The sequence below is a fragment of the Myotis nattereri genome (genome assembly GCF_964212035.1).
Source record: "Myotis nattereri genome assembly, chromosome: 2".
Lineage (NCBI taxonomy): Eukaryota > Metazoa > Chordata > Mammalia > Chiroptera > Vespertilionidae > Myotis > Myotis nattereri.
The window spans coordinates 12,212,428-12,233,582 of NC_138076.1; the positions used below are offsets into that span (position 1 = coordinate 12,212,428).

At 43.2% G+C, this 21,155-nt stretch overlaps 2 protein-coding genes across 3 annotated transcripts in view; one reads left to right on the forward strand and one right to left on the reverse strand.

Moving 5' to 3' along the window:
• PCM1 (pericentriolar material 1) overlaps positions 1 to 12,807 on the reverse strand; it is a 94,775-nt gene extending 81,968 nt beyond the window's left edge. Inside the window, exons 1-3 of the mRNA XM_081084715.1 lie at positions 12,542 to 12,807; positions 10,295 to 10,364; positions 386 to 503 (exon numbers count right to left, since the gene is read on the reverse strand). Coding sequence (XP_080940841.1) covers positions 386 to 481 — 96 coding nt within the window. The 5' untranslated portion in view covers positions 482 to 503; positions 10,295 to 10,364; positions 12,542 to 12,807. The remainder of the gene's footprint in view (positions 1 to 385; positions 504 to 10,294; positions 10,365 to 12,541) is intronic.
• FGL1 (fibrinogen like 1) overlaps positions 11,938 to 21,155 on the forward strand; it is a 33,442-nt gene continuing 24,224 nt past the window's right edge. The window contains exon 1 of one of the 2 annotated variants that reach the window (XM_081084724.1): positions 11,938 to 12,098. The gene's annotated coding sequence lies outside the window, so the exon portion shown is untranslated. Of the gene's footprint in view, positions 12,099 to 13,425; positions 13,537 to 21,155 lie in introns of those variants that run through there. The other variant, XM_081084725.1, reaches the window with a different exon arrangement.

Here is a 21,155-nt window from a genome sequence, read left to right on the forward strand (position 1 = left end):
GAAGAAAAAGTTGTGTTAAACAGAGGAATTCAGGAGAGTAAAAGGAGCAAAAAAGTAATTCTTGACAACTTTCTAGTTCCTTTTTTCAGTCCCTTTTTAAAACCCAACTTTATTCCTTTAAGCTGTTTTCCATAAAACAGCTGTATATCCTTATTAAAGAAACCTCTTTTTTGGCTTAAGCTAACTCAAGTTGGTATCTGTTACCTGCAAAGAAAAATGTCTTCACTAATATAACAAATGTCCCAGCATCACTTAATACCCTGGCCAGCCAGAAAACATGTGTCTCCTTTACAGATAGTTTCAGTGAATCTGATTTAGCTAAGTCAAGGGAAAGCTGCATTTTAATACCAGTAGTCAGTAACACACCATAATAAGATAATCATACCATATTGTTGAGTCGGTCATCAACATTCTCATTGCTCCAGTTTGGTAAATCCTGATCATTCATGCCTTCTTCAAAAGGACCTCCTCCTGCGGCCATACTGGCTTTAACAATTAATTTTCTGTAAAACAAGTAAAAACCTTTTAACACATAAAAACGAACTCTAATATTTAAATCACTCCATGAAACTTAGCAATATAAAAGAATCTCGGAAAAGTTGATTTTATAAAATTAAAAGAGTCACTGCCAACCACATATCACAACACGTTAATTTAGACATAGTATGATTAATATGAGTTAAGTAGTAGGAGTGATGGGGCGAGAAGGAAAACCTCTGAATATCCACTATGTAGACTTGCCTGTAAACTTTAAGGTTATTTCATTTAATTTATTCAACAGAAGTCCTAAAAGATAATGAGACAGGAAAAAGTTACTAACAACTAAAACCAAAAGTGCTCTTAGAAAAGAAACTAATACTCTCCAGAGACCCAGGCATTTGCTTTATGTCAAGGATACAGAGGGCAGAACTGCTCTGCATGAAACACAAAGAAAGGCTTGGTTTTAATAGAAAGGAAAGTAATGGTAAGCAAGACGAGGAGGTAGGAAGCAGCAGGACTAGATGGGTGGCCTATAAAAGCAAAGAATACAGTGGCTTAAATCACTTTAAAAATATTTTGCCTTTAAATTGTATTTCTAGGAATTTTGTAAAAATCAAGGAAGGCAGTGAATTTCATGCCCGAGTCAGAGATGAGAAATAGTAGCAGCAACGGGAGAAGCAAGCAAAGGTTTAAGAACAGAGATTATCATGAGAAGATTTCTACATATCCTGGATTTCCACTGAGTATGGAACTGTGCCTGTTGGAGAGAGGCTGAGTGAAGGAGAGGGTGAGACAACTTTACAACTTTATAATCCAAAGGGCAGGAAAGGCCATTAGACATCAGGGTTATAATAGGTTTTTCATTTTATAAACATTAACACCAACATTAAAAGGAGTTAGATGATTTTGCCAAGGTGATGCAGTTAAAAATGTCAAAGGGAGGAGAACCAAGATGGCGGCATAGGTAAACACCTGTACTTGCTGCCTCTCACAACCACATCAAAACTCCAACTAAAAGACAAAACAAGTATCATCCAGAACCACGAGAAGGCTGGCTGAGAGGAAGTTCTACAACTAGAAGGAAAGAAAAAAGTGCATTGAGATTGGTAGGAGGTAGAGGTGCAGAGGCGCTCGTGAAGCAGGCTGGCAAATGAGTACGCTGTTTTTTTTTCAACTGGGAGGGAGATACAGGCTCCCGATCGCTCTGAACTCCAGTTCCGGGAGAGACTCTGGGGACCCAGACTCATACCAAGTGAAACTAGACTGTCTGGCATTGGGACAGGAACATGAGGGCAGCTTTCTCTCAGAGGTGCTCGCAGCGATTGTTCCTGTGTGGGAGCGCGGGATGTGGAACCTCCCTGGTGTAGGGCTGACTGGCAGCCATGCTGTTTGCTCCGCCCTGGTGATTCCCTGAAACCCCGCCCCACCCAAGCTGTGGCAGCAGCTTTTGCATATAATGGCCTGCGCTTTCGTACCCTAGCCTAACAAACTGCAGCTGGGTCAGAGAGCTCCAAAGCTTCCAAAAGAAGGCCCAAGGCTTGGCAGCAGTAGCCTGCCTTGCTTCACAGCTGGACCTCATCTGGGCACTTCCAAACCCCAAACAAAGAGGAGGAATCTGCAGATCTTGCTGTAGCTCCTGCTGGGTGGCTTCAGGCAGTGGCTGACTTTGCACGTCCTTGGAGATCCAAGAGCCAGTGTACCCAGTGGTCAGTTTGAAACCATACTGGATTACAACTCTTCACATTCATAAGCGACACACTCAAGGAGCAGACTCAGTGAGCACCAAAGCCCCACTGAAGCAAGTCCTGCCACATAAGGGTGTCTCTTCAGCACAGTTCTTCCATTGTAGACACAGCTGGTCCTCACAACCAATTGGCCTGGAGGTCAATTCCTCCCAGGGATACCAACAGTAATCAAGGCCTAACTACAACAAGCCTGTGCACACAGCCCACAAAAGGGTGTATTCTCAACAGAAACTATGCAGCCCAGAAGGGAGTAGCAAGAAATACTCAAGTAATGAATAGCAAGAACCTACAACCAAGATTACTTTACCCAGCAAAGCTATCATTTAGAATTGAAGGTCAGATAAAGAGCTTCACAGATAAGAAAAAGCTAAAGGAGTTCATCACCACCAAACCAGGATTATATGAAATGCTGAAGGATATTCTTTAAGAAGAGGAAGAAGAAAAAGGTAAAGATAAGAATTATGAACAACAGCCTGGCTGGCGTGGGTCAGTGGTTGATGTTGACCTATGAACCTGGAGGTTACAGGTTCAATTCCCAGTCAGGGCATTTGCCCGGGTTGTGGGCTCGATTCCCAGTAAAGGGCATGCAGGAGGCAGCCAATCAATGATTCTCTCTCATCATTGATGTTTCTATCTCTCTCTCCCTCTCCCTTCCTGTCTGAAATAAAAGCAGTAAAAATATTTAAAAAAAATTATGAACAACAAAGTGACAACAAATACATGTCTATCAACAAGTAAATTTAAAAATCAAGTGAATGAAAAATCTGATGAGCAGAATAAACTGGTGAATATAATAGAATCAAGGTCATAGAAAGGGAGTGCACTGACAATTCTCGAGAAGGTGGTGTGGGGGTGCAGGAAGAGATTGGAAAAAAATCATACACCTATGGAAAAGGACAGTGGGGGGGAGTAAGGGCATGGGGTGGGGTGGGGTGGGAACCGGGTGGAGGGGAGCTATGGGGGGAAAAAGAGGAACAACTGTAATAAACTGAACAATAAAGATTTATTTTTAAAAATGTCAAAGATGAATACTAATACTAGGTGCTTTAATTCTAAGATCCTAACTTATCCCATTCGTCACTAGAACACAGTATTAAAAGGGTTATCATCCATGAAAAAGGATTGATCGCCTGGATGTTTTAATGCTAGGATATTTATCAGAATCATGTGTTAACATATTACAGAGCAGATTAAATTTTGTCATTTCAAAATAAAGTGATGTGATAAAATTCAGCACTTCAAATTTGAAAAAACATCTTAAAAGTACAAATGTACTGACAGCTCCTTAAAGCTATATTTATTTTTTATACAGTGTTTTTTTTTTTCAATGAACATACATTACTTTAATAAACTTCTGGAGTTGAAAAAGTACATTTTAAACCAATGGACAATAATTTTAAAATAAAACATTAAGGATATCCCTATTAAAATAAAGACCAAAACAAGAATGCCACATTATCAGTTATTTAGCATTGTTTCGGAAGTCTTAAAAAAAAATACAGAAAAATAAACAAATATTAATATTGAAAAGAGAGGTGGTGGTATTTTTAAAGAATATGCATTAAGCCCTGGCCAGTGTGGCTCAGTTGTTGAGTATTGTCCCATGCACCAAAGGTCGCTGGCTTGGCCCTAGCTGGTTTGGCTCAGTGAACAGAGCCTCGACCTGCGGACTGAAGGGTTCTAGGTTCTATTCCGGTCAAGGGCACGAGGGCATGTACCTTGGTTACAGACTCAATCACTGGCCCTGGTCGGGGCACATGCTATAGGCAATCAATTGATGTCTTTCTTACATCAATGTTTCTTTGTCTCTCCCCCTCCCTTCCATTCTCTCTGAAAATCAATGGAAAAATGTCCTCCGGGGAGAATTAACAACAGTAAAAAATAAAGGTCAGGGCACATGCCAAAGGTTGCAGGCTCGATTCCCAGTAGGGGGTGTGCAGAAGGTAGCCGATTGATGTTTCTCTCTTGGATAGATGTGCTTCTCTCTTTCTCTTTCCCTCTCCCTCTCCTTCTCCCTTCCTTTCTCTCCAAAATCAATATAAACATATTAAAAAATATATATATATATATGCATTAAAAAACCTAGACCACTTCAAATAATCACCAATTCTTCAGAAAATACACTGGGGAAAATTGATGCCACTATCATACACTAGGTCCTCAGGTTACATCGGAGATCCGTTCCTATGGTGAGACTTAATGAGATCTTCGCTGTCAGAGCCACCTACATAAGCACCTATGTCACTCACATGGAGCGCACACACAGCAGTAATGAAGTGAAACAATGAAAAAATTTAAAAGAAAGATAACAATTCCTGAGCTTTACTTGTGGTAAATAAATAATAAAAAACATAAAGCACATATGTACATACGTCAAAATGACAGAACTTTTTTTCTTATAAATAAATGGGAGATGTCGCGAGTCCGACATAACCTGAGGACTGTCTGTAGTGACAAAAAAAATATGTAGGAATAATATTATTTGCCCTATGTGGAGAAGCACTACTAAACTCTTTAAAACAATAGAAGATAAAATTTTATAAGAAGAAAAACAAACTCTCTTCCCTGGTAGGAAACGCATTATTACAAACATACCATTTTTTTTCCCTAAATGTACAGGCTTAATGAAATTCCAACAAAAACCTCACTGTGATTCTTCTTGGAATTTAATAGAACAGGTAAGAATAAACAAGTCAGAAAAAAAATTACTGTATGAAAAATAAAAAGCAAGAATAGCAATAGAAGTCAGGAAAATAGAAAACTAGTTCCAAGATAACTCAACCATATCGAATGCCCATATGGTTAAATTAGTACCGACCCAAAAAAGAAAATCCTCAAATATACCTAAATAGAAAAAAAAATGAGAAAAATTATAGCTAACAACTACATCTTGGTATTTTCTATATGTAAGCCAAGCACTATACTATTTGATGTGCATTTCATCATTTTAATCCTCACAAGAAGTCTATGATGCAGGATTAGTCAGTTGAGACAATTTGCTAAAGAATTTTGAAAAAGATTTATTTAGAGCTTTAACAGGCTTTCTTTAATTAGGATTCTTCATCTCAGATACAGAACACAGAAAAATGACTTAAATAAGGGTTTTCTCAATTCTTCCAAGGATGGTGCATACCTAGTACCAGTCCAGACACAGAGAGGAATTAATACACAGTAAACAATGGAGGGCTCAGAGCATCAGAGTTTAATTCTCTCCAATTGGAAAAGGCTACCTTATACAACACCAAGATAGTAAATAGATTAAAAATAAGTAAGATTTAAAAATCAAAGAACATACAAAATAGAACTTTTAAAAAGAGAGATCTTACTAATTTGGGATGCAAAAAAAAAAAGTTTGACAGGTTTTTTGTTTTGTTTTATTTTTAAATATATTTTATTGATTTTTTTTACAGAGAGGAAGAGAAAAGGATAGAGTTAGAAACATTGATGAGAAACACCGATCAGCTGCCTCCTGCACACTCCCTACTGGGGATGTGCCCGCAACCAAGGTACATGTCCTTGACTGGAATCGAACCTGGGACCCTTGAGTCCTCTGGCCGACGCCCTATCCACTGAGCCAAACCAGTTAGGGCAAGTTTGACAGGTTTTATTCACATAAAAGTAAATCCTAAGTATGCTGCAAATAAACAGTAAACGATAAATTGGGAAAAACCACTGAAATAAATACGAAGTATACAATTAATATCTTTACTATATGAAGAATTAAAAAAAAAAAAAAACCCTCCCCACTCCAAATAATCTGATCATGCAATTTACAAAAAATCAGTAAACATAAAATGATAAAGACATAAATACAATCTGGCTGAAAATTAAAATAGGAGATTATTAAATTTGCTCAATTACATATGTTACTAAATCCTAATGACAGCAAAGGGAAACCAGAACACTCAATCACTATGGTGAGAACCTAAAAAGGTATAAGCTTTCCAGAAAGCATTTTGGCAATTCTGTATCAAGAACTAAAATTGGTTTGATCCAGTAATTCTACCTCTCCATAGCTAATCTAAAAAAATATGAGTGGTGGTAGGGGGCACAGTTGAAGAGGAGGGGACTATAATAAAGGAAGTTGTTTATTATGCTAAAATTGTAATAAATTGAAAACTATCAAATGATAGACTGAATGCTATTAGGGAAGAGTTCCCTTCAAAACATGTAATTATGAAGGCTAAATAATATTCCCTGTGTTTAAAATATATCATCACCTATAATAACAAAAGCATAATATGCTAATTAGACCAGACGCCCTTCCAGACAAAGTCAGGGCTGCAAGGGAAGCCTGGGTCCCGGGTGCCTGCCGGCAGCCAGAGGGAAGCTGGTACCAGCAGCCAGGGAAAGAAGACCTACTCTTGCATGAATTTCGTGCATAGGGCCTCTAGTATAAAAGAGGAAAAAAGCAATATGCAAAATTGTATACAGATTTTAAGAAACTACAATAAAATGCTTGCATGCAATCAATTATTGGTTAGAGGGATAGGAACATAAAGTCTTTTTCCTCTTTTCTCTATCTTAAACATTTTTTGCAATAATTGATACCCACAGAGAGATATGTCCAGTAAACTGAAATGACTCATTTAAACTAAACATTTGGCAACTACTATTTTCTAGATGTATTGATATAATTTGTAATATTTTTTAATTATTTTTATTGATTTCAGAAAGAGGAAGAAAGAAACATCAATGATGACAGAACCATTGATCATATTTGTAATATTAAATAGCTCAAAAAATACCTATGCAATACAGGTGATATCATACTGAAAAGTACTAAAAGTAAATTGTCTTAAAATGTAAATTAGATTGGAAATTATTAAAGGTAAGTAAAAATTCTTAGATAATAACTTTTTCTTAAAATAGAATGTTATGCTTTCTATCAATAGAGTAATAAACCCTTTAAGATAAATTTATAAATTTATTAAGGATCTATTTTTAGGCTAATAACTGAAAACTATTAAAATAAGATTCTAAAACAATTTGAACACATTAAAATTAGTTTGGGAAAAATGGATCAAACATTTTTAAACCTTTCTAAGAAAACCACTTCCTAAATAAAGTCTACTAAGTTTATAAAATAAACAACTTTGTCTACTTTTATAATGCAATTAACAATACAATGAGGTAGAATATGTAATAACATAATACCAAATGTATTAAAGAGGCACATGCCTAGTGGATAAGCGTCAAACTATGAACCAGGTCAGGGTTCGATTCCTGTCAGGGCAAATGCCTGGGTTGCAGGCTCCATTCCCAGTGTGGGGCGTGCAGGAGGCAGCCAATCAATGATTCTCTCTCATCATTGATGTTTCTATCTCTCTCTCCCTCTCCCTTCCTCTCTGAAATCAATAAAAATGTATTTTTTAAAAAGTTATCATTAAATATTAAATAAAAAAATGGCAAATGGACCAATTCTCTTAACATTATAAAAATCTACCCCATTAAAAGTGCAAAATAAAGGCAAGTTATTTCTCTCTTCTTCATGCCAACCTTTCTAATCATCTCAGAGTCACCATTAAAAATATAGGATCTCTGCCTCCTAAATTTTATTCTGTAGACACACTAATATAAACTATTATTTATATAGAAAGACTTCCAATAATCAAAACAGTAGGTATGTAGAGAAGAGGGCCAATACAACAAGATTTCCAAGGCAGAATCAACAGGAACTGGTGACTATATATTATGATATGGAGATGAGGCAGTGAGGAAAGAATAAAAGGATGACCCCTAGAACAACCTGAAGCATGAATAACTGGGTACACGATGATACATTCAAGGTGACTTGAAAAGGAACAGGTTTTAGTTGAGAAAAAATGTTGAGTTTGAGATACCTATGGTATACCCAATTAAATTTGTCTAGCGAACAAATACGAATCTCTCAGAAGTGAAATCTAGGCTGGAGAGAAATTTGCAAGTCACACATTCATAAAAGTACTTAAAATGGAACAGAAGGCTCAGGAAAAGATGAAGAGTAAGAGAAAAGACTGAAGAACACTGATATTTAAAGAGAAAAAGAACACTGTGAAGGTACAAAGATCTAAGGGAAACCAATGTAACTAGAAATGGAGAAAAGTGTATAAAGACAGGGGATATAAGAATGCTAGATGTCATTTTGTCAGGTAAGAAAAGTACTGAGAAATGTCCACTTGGACTTAGCAATAAGATTACTGATAATAACCTTTGTTAAGAGCAATTTCAACAGGGTGGTGAGGGTTAATTCCATAATTGTAATCTGCTTATTAATGGGAAGGGTTTGAAAAGATGGTCATTAGGTAATTTTTTCAAGAAATCAATCTGTGAAGGAAAGCCCTTCCAAAAATGCCTGGTTAGCATCCTTAACTTCCTCACCTATTTGCCTATTCTGTCAATTCATTTAATGGTTTTTCTCCGCTTCCACTCTCCACCTGTCAGTGGGGAACAATTATAAAATGGCACTTCCTATGTCCATTACTACAGTATACTACATACACACATACACACAAACGCATTTTCAAAATGTAAATTTACTCCATGAGGTAAGGCACCTGGTCTGTTTTGCTCACTGCCATATCTCAAGTACTTTTCAGTCATTTAGTACCACCTGTAGGCACTCAATTAAATTTGTAAGATGAATATATTGCTATGTATCCATAATAGCTTCTCATTAAATTCCAATGTGAGAATTTCAAACCTTTTATATTTTTGCCCAGGTTTCAAATATGCTTGCCTCCTTCAGGTGGCCAAACCCCTATTGAGAAAACCAAGTTCTTCTAATGTGAGTTAGCCCAATGATTCTATGTTTTTGCTTCATCTTATCCATCTTCACTAACATATTAAAAGGAAAATTATTTTACTTTATAACTCATTTTACAATTCTTTTTATTTTACCAAAGTCCTACTTTAGTGTTAAGAACTCTAATGCATACACTCACTTTTGACCTTCCCCCAGAATTCTATTTTTCTTTTCCTATTCTGTTATAGTCTGACAATTAAAAAAAGAAAATACTACTGAGAATTATTATCCTATATAATAAAAGTCTAATATGCAAATCGACCCAACAGGAAAACAACCGGTCGCTATGACACTCAATGCAGGCCCTGCTCCCAGCCCCCAGGCCAACCAAGGAGGATGCCAGAGGGAGGCAACCGGCGGGGGGCGGGGCCGGCAAGCAGGCGGCACCAGGCTGGCCAAGGTCAATGCCAGTGGGGGGGGGGCCCCCCAATCGCCCCGCCAGTTGCCCCACAGATCGGCCCTGATCACCGGCCAGGCCTTGGGACCCAACCCGTGCACAAATTTTGTGCACCAGGCCCCTATTAAGATATAAATCCACTGTCAATCTGTATTTTCTCCTGAGGGTCAGCTTATTTCATAAGGAAGCTGAAGATCTGTCTGCTTTCCTAGAAAGCAAAAACATATTAAATAAATTTAGAAAATAGCCTTAAAATTTTCACAGAATTCAGATTAAGATTTTTTTAAAAAAGAGATTATTTCTAAAATATTTTTAACCAAAATTTCTTCTACTCCTCATCCTTTAGTTATTTAATTTCTAAATTGTCCTTAGCAAACTTTCCCTCAATGAACTTACACTGGCTTTTTTCTGCTGGTCAGAGAGTATCTTCATATAGCCAGGATTTAATAATACACTATGCATAGAAACTAATGAAAAAAATAAACTCTAGTCAATAGTATGTATAACCCAAAAAATAGTTTGTGAATAAAAACTATGAGTAATAGAGAAGTTGTACAAGATTACTTAAGAATAAATGGATTTGGCTATCCAAACAGGACAAATTCAAACTCAAATGGTCTGAAGAATTTCTATGAAAAGAAAGACATTTCAAAAGGTATTACACACTGTTCCAGTATTTAATAATTAGGAATGACACGGTTCCTTTCTAAGGAAAGTATGAAGGCGGATCAGAGTGGCATCCCCAGCAGCAGGCCACCAGGGCAGCCAACCAGGACTGTGTTCACTAAGCGGAGGCCTCCCCTGCCGGGGTTTGGATGCGTCTTCATCCTAAATCTTCAGCTGTAATACGAGGGGGTGGGGGGGTAACACAGGATGAGGTCAAATTACCTGCTTGGAAACTAGTATTTGCAGCTCAGAAATTGCTCTTTTTTGCTTCACACTTCAAAGCTGTTGTCTGCTTTTGAATAAAAAAAAAAAAAAAAGACTTTAATAAATTCTTTACACTGGGAAGTATAGAACAAGTACTATGTTGTTTAGGCCTAAAATATGTTTAGATCAACAGAGAAGAAAAATCCAATTTACCAATATTTTAAACCCAAGCTACTTTAATCCTTTTGGGAAGCAATGCGATAGACACAAATGTTTAAATCCTCCAAACTTGCAAGATGCCACCACACAGCCATGCCCGGCCTTAACATCTACCCTGGAATATAATTACCACGGAAAGACCCGCGCCAGCGCTTACTCTGCAGACTTAGCTTCCGGTCACTCGGACTATTCCAGAACTGTGTGTGTGTGTGGGGGGGGGGGGGGGGGTATTTAAAAGTTACCAACTTTCTTAGAGAGAGATGACTTTGTTGTTACAAAAACACAAGGTTTACCTCCAGTTCGGAAAGCCCGTATGTGCGTGGTTTCCTGCGGCTCTGGCCAGCAGGTGAGGGAAGGCAGGTGAGAGGGAAGGCGGGCAGCAGGTGCCCCCCAGTTCAGACTCGCAACCCCCCGCCCCCCCAGCTCAGACTCGCACCCCACCCCCAGCTCAGACTCGCACCCCACCCCCAGCTCAGACTCGCACCCCACCCCCAGCTCAGACTCGCACCCCCCCCAGCTCCGACTCGCACCCCCCCAGCTCAGACTCGCACCCCCCCAGCTCAGACTCGCACCCCCCCCAGCTCCGACTCGCACCCCCCCCCAGCTCAGACTCGCACCCCCCCAGCTCAGACTCGCACCCCCTCAGCTCAGACTCGCACCCCCCCAGCTCCGACTCGCACCCCCCCGAGCTCAGACTCGCACCCCCCCAGCTCAGACTCGCACCCCCCAGCTCCGACTCGCACCCCCCCAGCTCCGACTCGCACCCCCCCGAGCTCAGACTCGCACCCCCCCAGCTCAGACTCGCACCCCCCCAGCTCAGACTCGCACACCCCCCAGCTCAGACTCGCACCCCCTCAGCTCAGACTCGCACCCCCCCAGCTCCGACTCGCACCCCCCCGAGCTCAGACTCGCACCCCCCCAGCTCAGACTCGCACCCCCCAGCTCAGACTCGCACCCCCCAGCTCAGATTCGCACCCCCCCAGTTCAGACTCGCAGCCCCCGAGCTCAGACTCGCACCCCCCAGCTCAGACTCGCAGCCCCCCCAACACCCTCGGAGCTCGGACGCACCCCGGAGCTCAGACTCGCACCCCAGGAACCAGAAGCGACCGGAGGGCGCGGTCCGGGAAGCGGAGCCGGCGCGGGGGAAAGCCCGCTTCTCCCAGCGCCGACACAGGACCCGTCACCGGAGGGCAGAGGACACACGCACACACGTGTTGCGGGTGTGTGTGGGGGGGAGGGGTGTGTGTGTGTGTGTGTGTGTGTGTGTGTGTGTACACGGTTTGTTTCTGTTCTGCAGGAAGGCGAGCTCCCGGGGAGTGGGCCGCGGGGCTGGAAGTCTGGAGGCCCCGCCTCCCCAGCACGGGGTCTGCACAGCCCGCGACGCGGCCCGAATCGCCCCGGGCCTGCGGTGTCCCCGTCCAGGCCCCCCGGCCCGGAGCCGCGGGAGGGGCCGGCGGGGGCGCGGGGCTCGCATTCCGCTCGCACCGCAGGGCGCCGGCCCGCCTCCCGCGGCCCTTCTGCGCCACGAACAGGCCGGACAGCAGGAACCCCGCGGCGCCCAGCCCGGCCCGAAAGCCGCGTCGCTCCTCTCCCCAAATCCTGGGTGAGCGCGCCCCACAGAATGGAACCGGGGGGAGGGCGGGCGCGCAAGGACGGGCACGATGGCCACCGAGGCCCCTGGCCGTCGAGAACGAGCCTACCCGCCTCTGACAGCCCCGCCGCCGCCCCGCCTCCCGCACTCGAGGGACATTCCCGAGGCGGCCGCCTCCCCGGGCGGAGAAGGAGGGGCGGGAGGCGAGCAGGGGGCTCCGCGGTCCCCAACGCGCCCCGGACGCTCACCCGGAGATGGCGTCGGCCGGTCCGGACGAGGGGGCGGGCTGTCTGCCGCGGGGAGCAGCGCAGGCAGCGCGGAGACCCAGGAGCCCACCGAGGCGTGGCCCGAGGCCCGGCCCTGGGGGTCAGGTTTCCCGGCGCCGTTGCTCTCCCGCCCCCGGCGCCGCGCTGCCTCGGTTGCCAAGGGCTAGGGACGCGCAGGTTATTTATTACCTGGAAACCGAGCGGCCGCTCCAGCCCAGGGCGGAGTAACGGTCAGCCCCCTCGACCCGCCACCGACCGCGGTCCTCCCCTGGACACCGCAGCAGGGAGAGTCCACCGTTCCCGGGCTGCCGCGGGCCCAATGGCCGCCTCCCCTAGCTCAGCCAGGCGGCGCCAACCGCCGCAGCCACCGCCATCTTAGGATCTCATTGTGGTGGGAGAAGAGGGGCGGGGGGACTGCAGCGGGGGCTACGCGCTGGGCGACGTGCGCCGTCTCCGCGGCAACGGCCGCGCGCAGCGAGCACTGGGCCGGGGCGGGGGCCGCAGTGCGCTCCCCGCGCTAGACTGCAGTCACGTGACCGGCCGGAGTCTCTGGTATCGCCGCAGGCTCCTCCGTCAGCCGGTGCCGAGTACACCAACGAACCGCCAGAGACTACATATCCCAGGATGCCACTGGACCCGGGTCAGGCGTGCCCGCCCTTCCGCCCTAAGGGAGAGGAATACACATCCCGGCATGCTGTGCGCTTCCCGAGGCGGCTCGCGGGACTGCGGACTCAGGCCTGTGCGGAAGTGGGTTCACCACCCTCGGCAGCTGGAGGGAGAGCGGAGGCTCCTTCTCGTTTTCCGTGGGGGTGTCCGCTCCGGACGGTGCCGGATGGAGGGGAGCTGACCCAGGTCCGCGGTGGCTCTTGGATTCCCTGTCCACCACCCACTTCCCGGTCAGGAAGGGATGGGACCAAAAGGGTCTTGACAACCTGGTTTTAGGTTTACACGTGAGGAGGAAAATCCACGGGAGTTCATTGGCCGAAAGCCATGTGTATAGTTTGTGGGAGATCATGAATATTAATAATTAATGCCACCTTGGATAAATGTCCCACTTTTTTTTTTCTTTTCAGAAGGACCAGATGATTTACATCAGAATTTAATACTGAGAAATTTTCTCTAAAACTGCACTCGGAATTCTTTTTTTTACTTTACGCTCTTCTCTGAGCAGCAGCTTTTTTAAGGTTAGTAAGTTGACAGTCCTCTCGTAAAACAAAAGCATGCGACGGAGGGAGAGGTAAAGTTAAAATCGGTCCATTTTACTGGAGCGCAAGGGCACTCTATTCGTAGGCAGTTTATATAGTTCTGCTTGCTTGTTTGCTTGTTTTCAGCAAAATAAGGAAGGAAAAGTGAGTGGGCACCTGGGTTCCAACAACACATTGCGCTCAGTGACCGACAGAAACTGTTCACGACACCGATCGCCAGAACTCGCCCCAACCGTCACGGGGTGCGGGAGCGCTCAGCTCCTGGAACCCGCAGCTCCTCCGCGTCCTACATATTTTAGTGCTGGCTGTGTGCGCCCATTAATTACCTCGGTAACGGGAGCCGTGCCCTGGAAGCGCTCATGTTTCACTGAACGGTGCCACAGGGTGTGATGGAAATCGGTTCTCTTTTGTAAAAACGAAGCGCGCAGCGCATGGAGCCGCTGACCAGCATGTGCCGGTTGCAGTCCCCAGCGCCCTGGGCCCCCGATTCCGCCCTCCGGAGCTAAGGTCTGGGGCAAGTTACCCCCGCGGAGCCTCTTCACGCCGTGTCTGTTTTGTACAAGGCGCAGAGTGAAGCATCTCTCCTATTGTGATGTTATTAATTCTCACAACTACCCTGAAGGGATTGATTCTGCATTCGTTTCATTTTGCAAACAACAGGTTGAATAAGTCACCAAAGCTCTGGACTCCAAGGGGTAGAGTCCAGGTTTAAACTGAGGTCTTCTGTTGGAGGGACTTTTGGGTTAAAGAAGAAAATGCATGGGGAAACGTACTAGCGTATAAGATTTCAAAATAATTAGCTATCAGTATCATCATATTACCATTTTGTTTTATATGGCGGTGCAAAAAAATCATTTTTCTTCCTACCTTCTAAGTTGTTTTGACTGAGCTAATCAAATTAACATGAGACAGATGAATGCTGGGGTCTTTTCTGCATTTACTAGGGTTCAAGGAATCTGGAGAAGTGGCTGTGCATAAATTAATGAAGAGACTAGAGAAGAAATATGAATTTGGAAGGCATAGGGGGGCCAGACGGAAACTTCGTTCTAGTGACTAAACTCCCCAAATCTGCGGACCCCTGGCTTTCTATTCCCACATTTTGCCCTGTAGCAAAGCAGACGTACATATCAGAGGTCATGTTCGGTACACAGTAAAGGACCATCAGGTTGGGGTAACTGCCCTCACTGTCTGGCAGCAGGCAGTAACATGCAGATCTTCAGCCCTGCTGAAGGTGTCCATCAGCCTTCTAAGAAGTTCTCGCATCTTATTATGCCCGGCTGGAATTAGGTCCAGCAGATTAACAGGAGAAAAATGTCCAAACCGTATTACAGATAAACATGCAGGGGATGCCATAAGAATATGAGACCCAAAGAGGCACTGGCAATTGAGACTGATATGCCATTCTGGACAAAGGAGAGGGAGGCAGAGGTCTGGGATTTTAAAGGGAAAGCAAGCAATTTAGAGGTGGATAGAAAGAGCAAACATGTAATAAACTATGGTGGGGGGCTCCCTTCTCCACGTCCAGCACAGAGAGAGAGACGTGAACCAGTTCTTTTAAGTAGGAGGCGCTTTCGGGATTTGAGAAAATGAAAAGGCAGTCACAGAAATAGAATAAAAGCTTGGGACCAGGTGTGGCGTCTGCCCTCTGAATGGAGGGACAGAACGGCCTCCAACACCGGAAGTAGATTTAATAAATACTCAAATAACAGAAAGTTGCATCACATCTGGGAAGGCCTTGAATTCCTGGCGACATCATGAGATCCATCCCCTTAACACTGGGCGGGAAGGTCAAACTGAGTGGTGTCCCAGTCTCTTGACCACGTCTATCCCCAGGACGTGGTTCTGCCTATGCTCTGAGTTTCAGCCAACACATTTAAACCGAGTGTTAGCTAGCGGCCCTCAACAATAAACAAATGATTGCTGAGCCTCCCAGAAACAATGGTACGCAGAAGGAAGTTCAACAAACAGGCTTTGCTAGATTTCTCAGGGTCCGGCACATTTACTCTATGATATCATGCTTTAAGCAGGTTTTTCTATTTAAATTCCTTTAAGCAGATAAAGGGGAGGGTCAAAGGTTCTTTCAGAGTCTTGTTTTCTTAATAACCAGTCGAAAAATCAAAATCCTAAAAGGCATATTTTGAGGAGGCAAAACTTTGGTCCCCCTCATATCTATATATATAAAAGACTAATATGCTAAGTGTCCCTCCCCCCATCCGACTGGTTGCTATGATGCACAATGACCACCAGGGGGCAGACGCTTAACAGGAGCTGCTGTGACATGCACTGGCCATTTACAGAGAAAGTAACGCCAACAAAGCAACAGTTGGCTTCCCCCAAGTGGGACACAGGCCCCACCATTACCCCAGAGCGACAGCCCACCAAATCACAGCTGATGCTGCCGTGGCACAGAATGCGGCCCACAGCCCAGCCCAGAAACGGTGGCTGTGGGCGCTGGGTAATGATGTCACGTAGCAACGTCTGGCTTCCTCTCCCTAGTGACGACTAGCCTCCTTACAGTTTCTTCAGCCCAGGAACACAACTGGCTGGCTTCATAGCCAGGTGGAAACTTTTCACACTTCAACCAAATGTCTGTGAAGTGTTTTCCCATGCCTCATCTCATTTGATCCTCACAGAAGTCCTGGAGTAGGTAGATAGGAGACTCGATGGCATCCCATTTTCTTTTCATTAGCCAGAAAATGGAGATTTAGAAAGCTTAGAAACTTGACCCGATTGAAAAGAAGTAAGAAATGGTGGACCTTGAAAATGACTTCAGGTTTACTCACTGCACAGAATATAGTCAAACACTGCTGCAGTTACATATTTTACCCTTTGTTCTCACTGCGTGATCTACAATAATAATCTGTTTCATGTTGATATTTGCTGTGTTGCTGACAATTACCTGAAGGAGAAGTTTGGGTGCTTCACTGGGCTGGAAAAAGTTTAGCTAAATCAGAAAGCAGGTCTAATTAAGCAAGTTTATTCTTTATCTATAAAGGCTAAGTTGACTCATGCATGCACGATACATATAAAGCTCACTGGCGCCAATTGCACACGTGTTTCCATCTGTCATTGCTGATTGTGAATTTGGTTGACAATCCTATTATAGAGAAAGGGCAAATAGCGATATTAAAATGTCTTCTAATTAATTTCCTTTCAATGTGCATGAATTTGTGCACTGGGTCACAGTGTGTGTGTGTGTGTGTGTGTGTGTGTGTGTGTGTGTGTGTATAAATCTAAGCATCCAGCTGACCCTATGACATGCAATAACCATCAGGCGGCAGACGCTCAATGGACAGACATGGAAACATGGAACAGACTGATGAATCTCAGAGGGAAAGCAGGAGGGGAGAGGGAAGGAAAAGATTAACCAAAGATCTTATATGCATACTAGAGGCTTGGTGCATGGATTGGTACACCAGTGGGGTCCCTCAGCCCAGCCTGTGGGGATTGGGCCGAAACTGGCTCTCCAACATCCCCCAAGGGGTCTCAGATTGGAAGAGGGCACAGGCCAGGCTGAGGGACCCCACTGGTGCACAAATCCGTGCACTGGGCCTCTAGTATCTATAATAATAAAAGCATAATATGCAAATCAACCAAACGGCTAAACAGTAGAACAACCATCCAGACAACCTTCTGGATGAAGCTGGGGCAGCCAGGGCTGTGAAGGCCTACTCTTGCATGAGTTTCATGCATTGGGCCTCTAATATATATATATATATATATGTACACACACACACACACACACACACATACTATATACCCACTACCTACCCTAATGATTATAATAATAAAAGCATAATATGCTAATTAAACTGGACAGTCAAACGACCTTCCAGATGTCATTCCGGATGAAGCCACAGTGACAGGCTGAGGCAGAGGCAGTTAGGGTTGATCAGGCAGGCAGGCGAGCAGTTAGGGGCAATCAGGCAGGCAGGGAGAGTGGTTGGGGCAATCAGGCAGGTAGGCGAGTGGTTAGGGGCAATCAGGCTGGCAGGCAGAGTGGTTAGGAGCCAGTGGTCCCAGATTGTGAGAGGGATGTCCAACTGCCAGTTTAGGACCGATCCCAGACATCCCCCGAGGGGTCCCAGATTGTGAGAGGATGCAGGCCAGGCTGAGGGACTTCCCCCCTCTCCTCATGAACAAATTTCGTTCACTGGGCCTCTAGTGTATATATAATTATGTAGAAACTATTGTCATTAAAACAATTCATGTTAATTCTGAAGTGTTACTGAAATCAATATGGTCATTATGTTGTTTTTTGATTTATGGAACCTGAAAAATGTAAATGCTGTTATGTCTGTTTGGTGAGGGAGGAGTCTGAGAAATTTTCACATTAAATTGGGGTCCTCAAACTCAAATATGGGCATTACAGATCTTAGCAGGGGACAAGAGAAAGAAAACCCCCTAAAACTAGAAAATTATCCCAGTCTTCCAAAAACTTACCTAACTTAGAAAACAAGCCTTCTGTAAATTAATCAGTTTTAGTATCAGTGTGTGAAAATGGCAAATAAATGATACAAACAGTAAGTGCTTTAGGAATTCAGAGGAAGTATTCCCTCAAAGACAATGACAGTTCCAGGATTTCTACATAGGGTGAAATTGGGCACAACAGTCTGGTGGAAATGTAGATGGAGAACATTAACGGCTTCTAATATGAAGTAGTCATTTTAAGACTAGCAGCAATGTTTTACAACAAACGAGGAAGAGCAGAGAAGAGGGGAGAGACAAGGAGAACAGGTGGTAACTGGCATGAAGTAACTGAGGCCTGGCCTAAGGTAGTGGCAGGAAGAATCAAGTCAAGGGGTTGGATTTTAGCATATAGGCCTAACCAATGGACACAGACAACAGCGGGGTGAGGGCATGAGTTGGGGGAGGGGATGGGGGGTAATGTGGGGATAAGGACACATATGTAATAACTTAATCAATAAAGAAATTTTTTTTTAAAAAGGGGTTAGATTCTGATGGTAAACTAAATCAGTTTCTCATGCTGTAAAATATCATTTATTTCTGTTATTTAAGTATGACACTGACAAAGGGTCCCTTAAATAAAATACTGTGTGCTATATTGTTTATTTCCTTAATGTGTTCTGGATGTTCTTTATCCACGAATGCATTTTAAGCATGGCTGGAGCAGAAACCCAGCCTTTTGTATTTGTTTATATCCCAAATGCCTTACAGAGTTCATTTATGTTGATGTTCATTCATTTGGTTTTCGAAGGACAGTTCTTTGCAGTACTTAGTATTAACCTGCAGGGGGCAATAAAATTTAAAGGAAAAATCTTCAGTGGACATTGCACTGATATAACTGAATTTTATTTTATTTTAATATATTTTTATTGATTTCAGAGTGGAAGGGAGAGGGAGAGGGAGATAGAAACATCAATGATGAGAGAGAATCATTGATCGGCTGCCTCCTACACATCCCCCACTGGGGATGGAGCCGAGTCCGGGCATGTGCCCTTGACTGGAATTGAACCTGGGACCCTTCAGCCCGCAGGCCAACGCTCAATAACTGAATTTTATGATTGTATTATGTGATTTTTGATACCCCCAAGGGAATATATGACATTTATGTAAACTATAAAGTACAGTAACTTCACTCAATAACCCACTACCTACTCTAAAAAGTAGGTTGTAATCAATTATTCGAGTCCCCTGTGCTTTTATCCAAGTTCATTTTCCTTCTTTGCAGACCTAAATGCTATCCTGAATGATATTGTTGTTATCATTATTAATTTTCCTCATATAACTTATATATCCCTAAATAACATATTGTGTAGTTTTGCTTGTTTTCAAACTTTCTGTAACTGGTATCACACTGAATATATTCTTGCTTGACTTGCTACATTATGTTTCTGAGAATCATCCATGTTGATGGTTGGAAACACAGAGTCTATTAAGAGCAGAATGTGAAATTTGGAATATTCCTACAATTGAATGTAACTAATTTTATCTTTACTCTTCATATTAGCTTTGTGGGTAACTTGATGAAAGAAAAGATTGATCATGTCAAACAAGGGACTACTTAGAGGCCTCTGACCTAGTTCTTAGACCTTTTAATTAAATATAAGAACTTTACTTGTCTGCCGTAAGCTAGCCCAGAATTCCTCCATCTTGGTACAATTGGCATCTGGGGCTGGATGGCTCCTTGTTGTGGGAGCTGCCCTGTGCGATGCAGAATGCTGAGCAGCACCCCTGGCCTCTTCCCGTAGATGCTTGTAGCACCCCACCTCCCCAGCTGTGACACCCAAAAATGTCTACTGACATTGTCAGAGTGGGGGTCGGATGAGGAGATGATGGCAAAATCACTCCCAATTAAGAAACACTAATCTAGTGTTTGTATTGGGGAAAAAAGGCATATTAATTATGATTTTTCTTATGTACCTCTTTTGCTAAAAAAACCTGTACTTATAAATAATTAAATCAATTGTTATACATAATCCTATCAACTAATTATATCAAATCCACGTGCATAAATAATGTTCCCAGGCTCCTCTTACCTTCCTGTGTTTTCTCCATATCTAATTACCATGACATCTCTCATTACTGCCTACTTCACTTTTTATTACTAGATTCCAAAATACCCAATTGCTACTCTTAACACACAATATTAATGTTTGCACCAGTCTGAACTGCCCTTTCCTTCATAACCAGTTTGTCCTTTTCTTTAAAGAAAAAAAATATATAACCCTGTGATTCTGACAGTTCCACCCACATTTGCATTTCATCAATGTGTACATGGTTTTACTTCTTTAGAGTTGTAATTACTATATATTTTTTCCTATATTTTTTCTTTGGGGGTCTGTATGTTTTTCACCCACCTTCTCTATTCACTCTAAACCTAATAAGGGCTATAATAGCAAAACCCTGTGTGGAATGCTTGCTTCCCAAGTTGGAGGGTTTAAACCAGGGGTTTGGATAATTCCAAAGGCAGGGCTTATTATAATACATTTCATTCTCAAAATGGAGCTCCCAACTGTTAAAGTGTGTATACATTTGGGGGGGGGGGCTGTATATATATAAAGCCTATAGATAACCTTCTGAAGAACTTGGGAAAGTATATTCATGTGTCCATGCTAGCTGACATACATTATTTAGACCAGTGATGGTGAACCTATGACATGCGTGTCAGAGGTGACACGTGAACTCATTTTTTTGGTTGATTTTTCTTTGTTAAATGGCATTTAAATATATAAAATAAATATCAAAAATATAAATCTTTGTTTTACTATGGTTGCAAAGATCAAAAAATTTCTATATGTGACACGGCACCAGAGTTAAGTTAGGGTTTTTCAAAATGCTGACACGCCGAGCTCAAAAGGTTCACCATCACTGATTTAGACCATCAGTCATCTGTAAGATTACTATCTCAGACCAATCCAGAGGCTAAGAATGCAGGACCTATTCTTCTCAAGAATTTACTTTTTACTGTAAGAACTCTCTATTCTTCTCTTTTCTTCAGAACAATCTGGGTGTTACCTGGTAGTGTTTCTGATTTGCAAATCCTGAGACACATTAATAAATCCTTGTCATTTATTTCTCTATCAAGCCTTCTCACTTTTTGTGCTCAGTAGACACACCTATCTGAATTTTTTTTC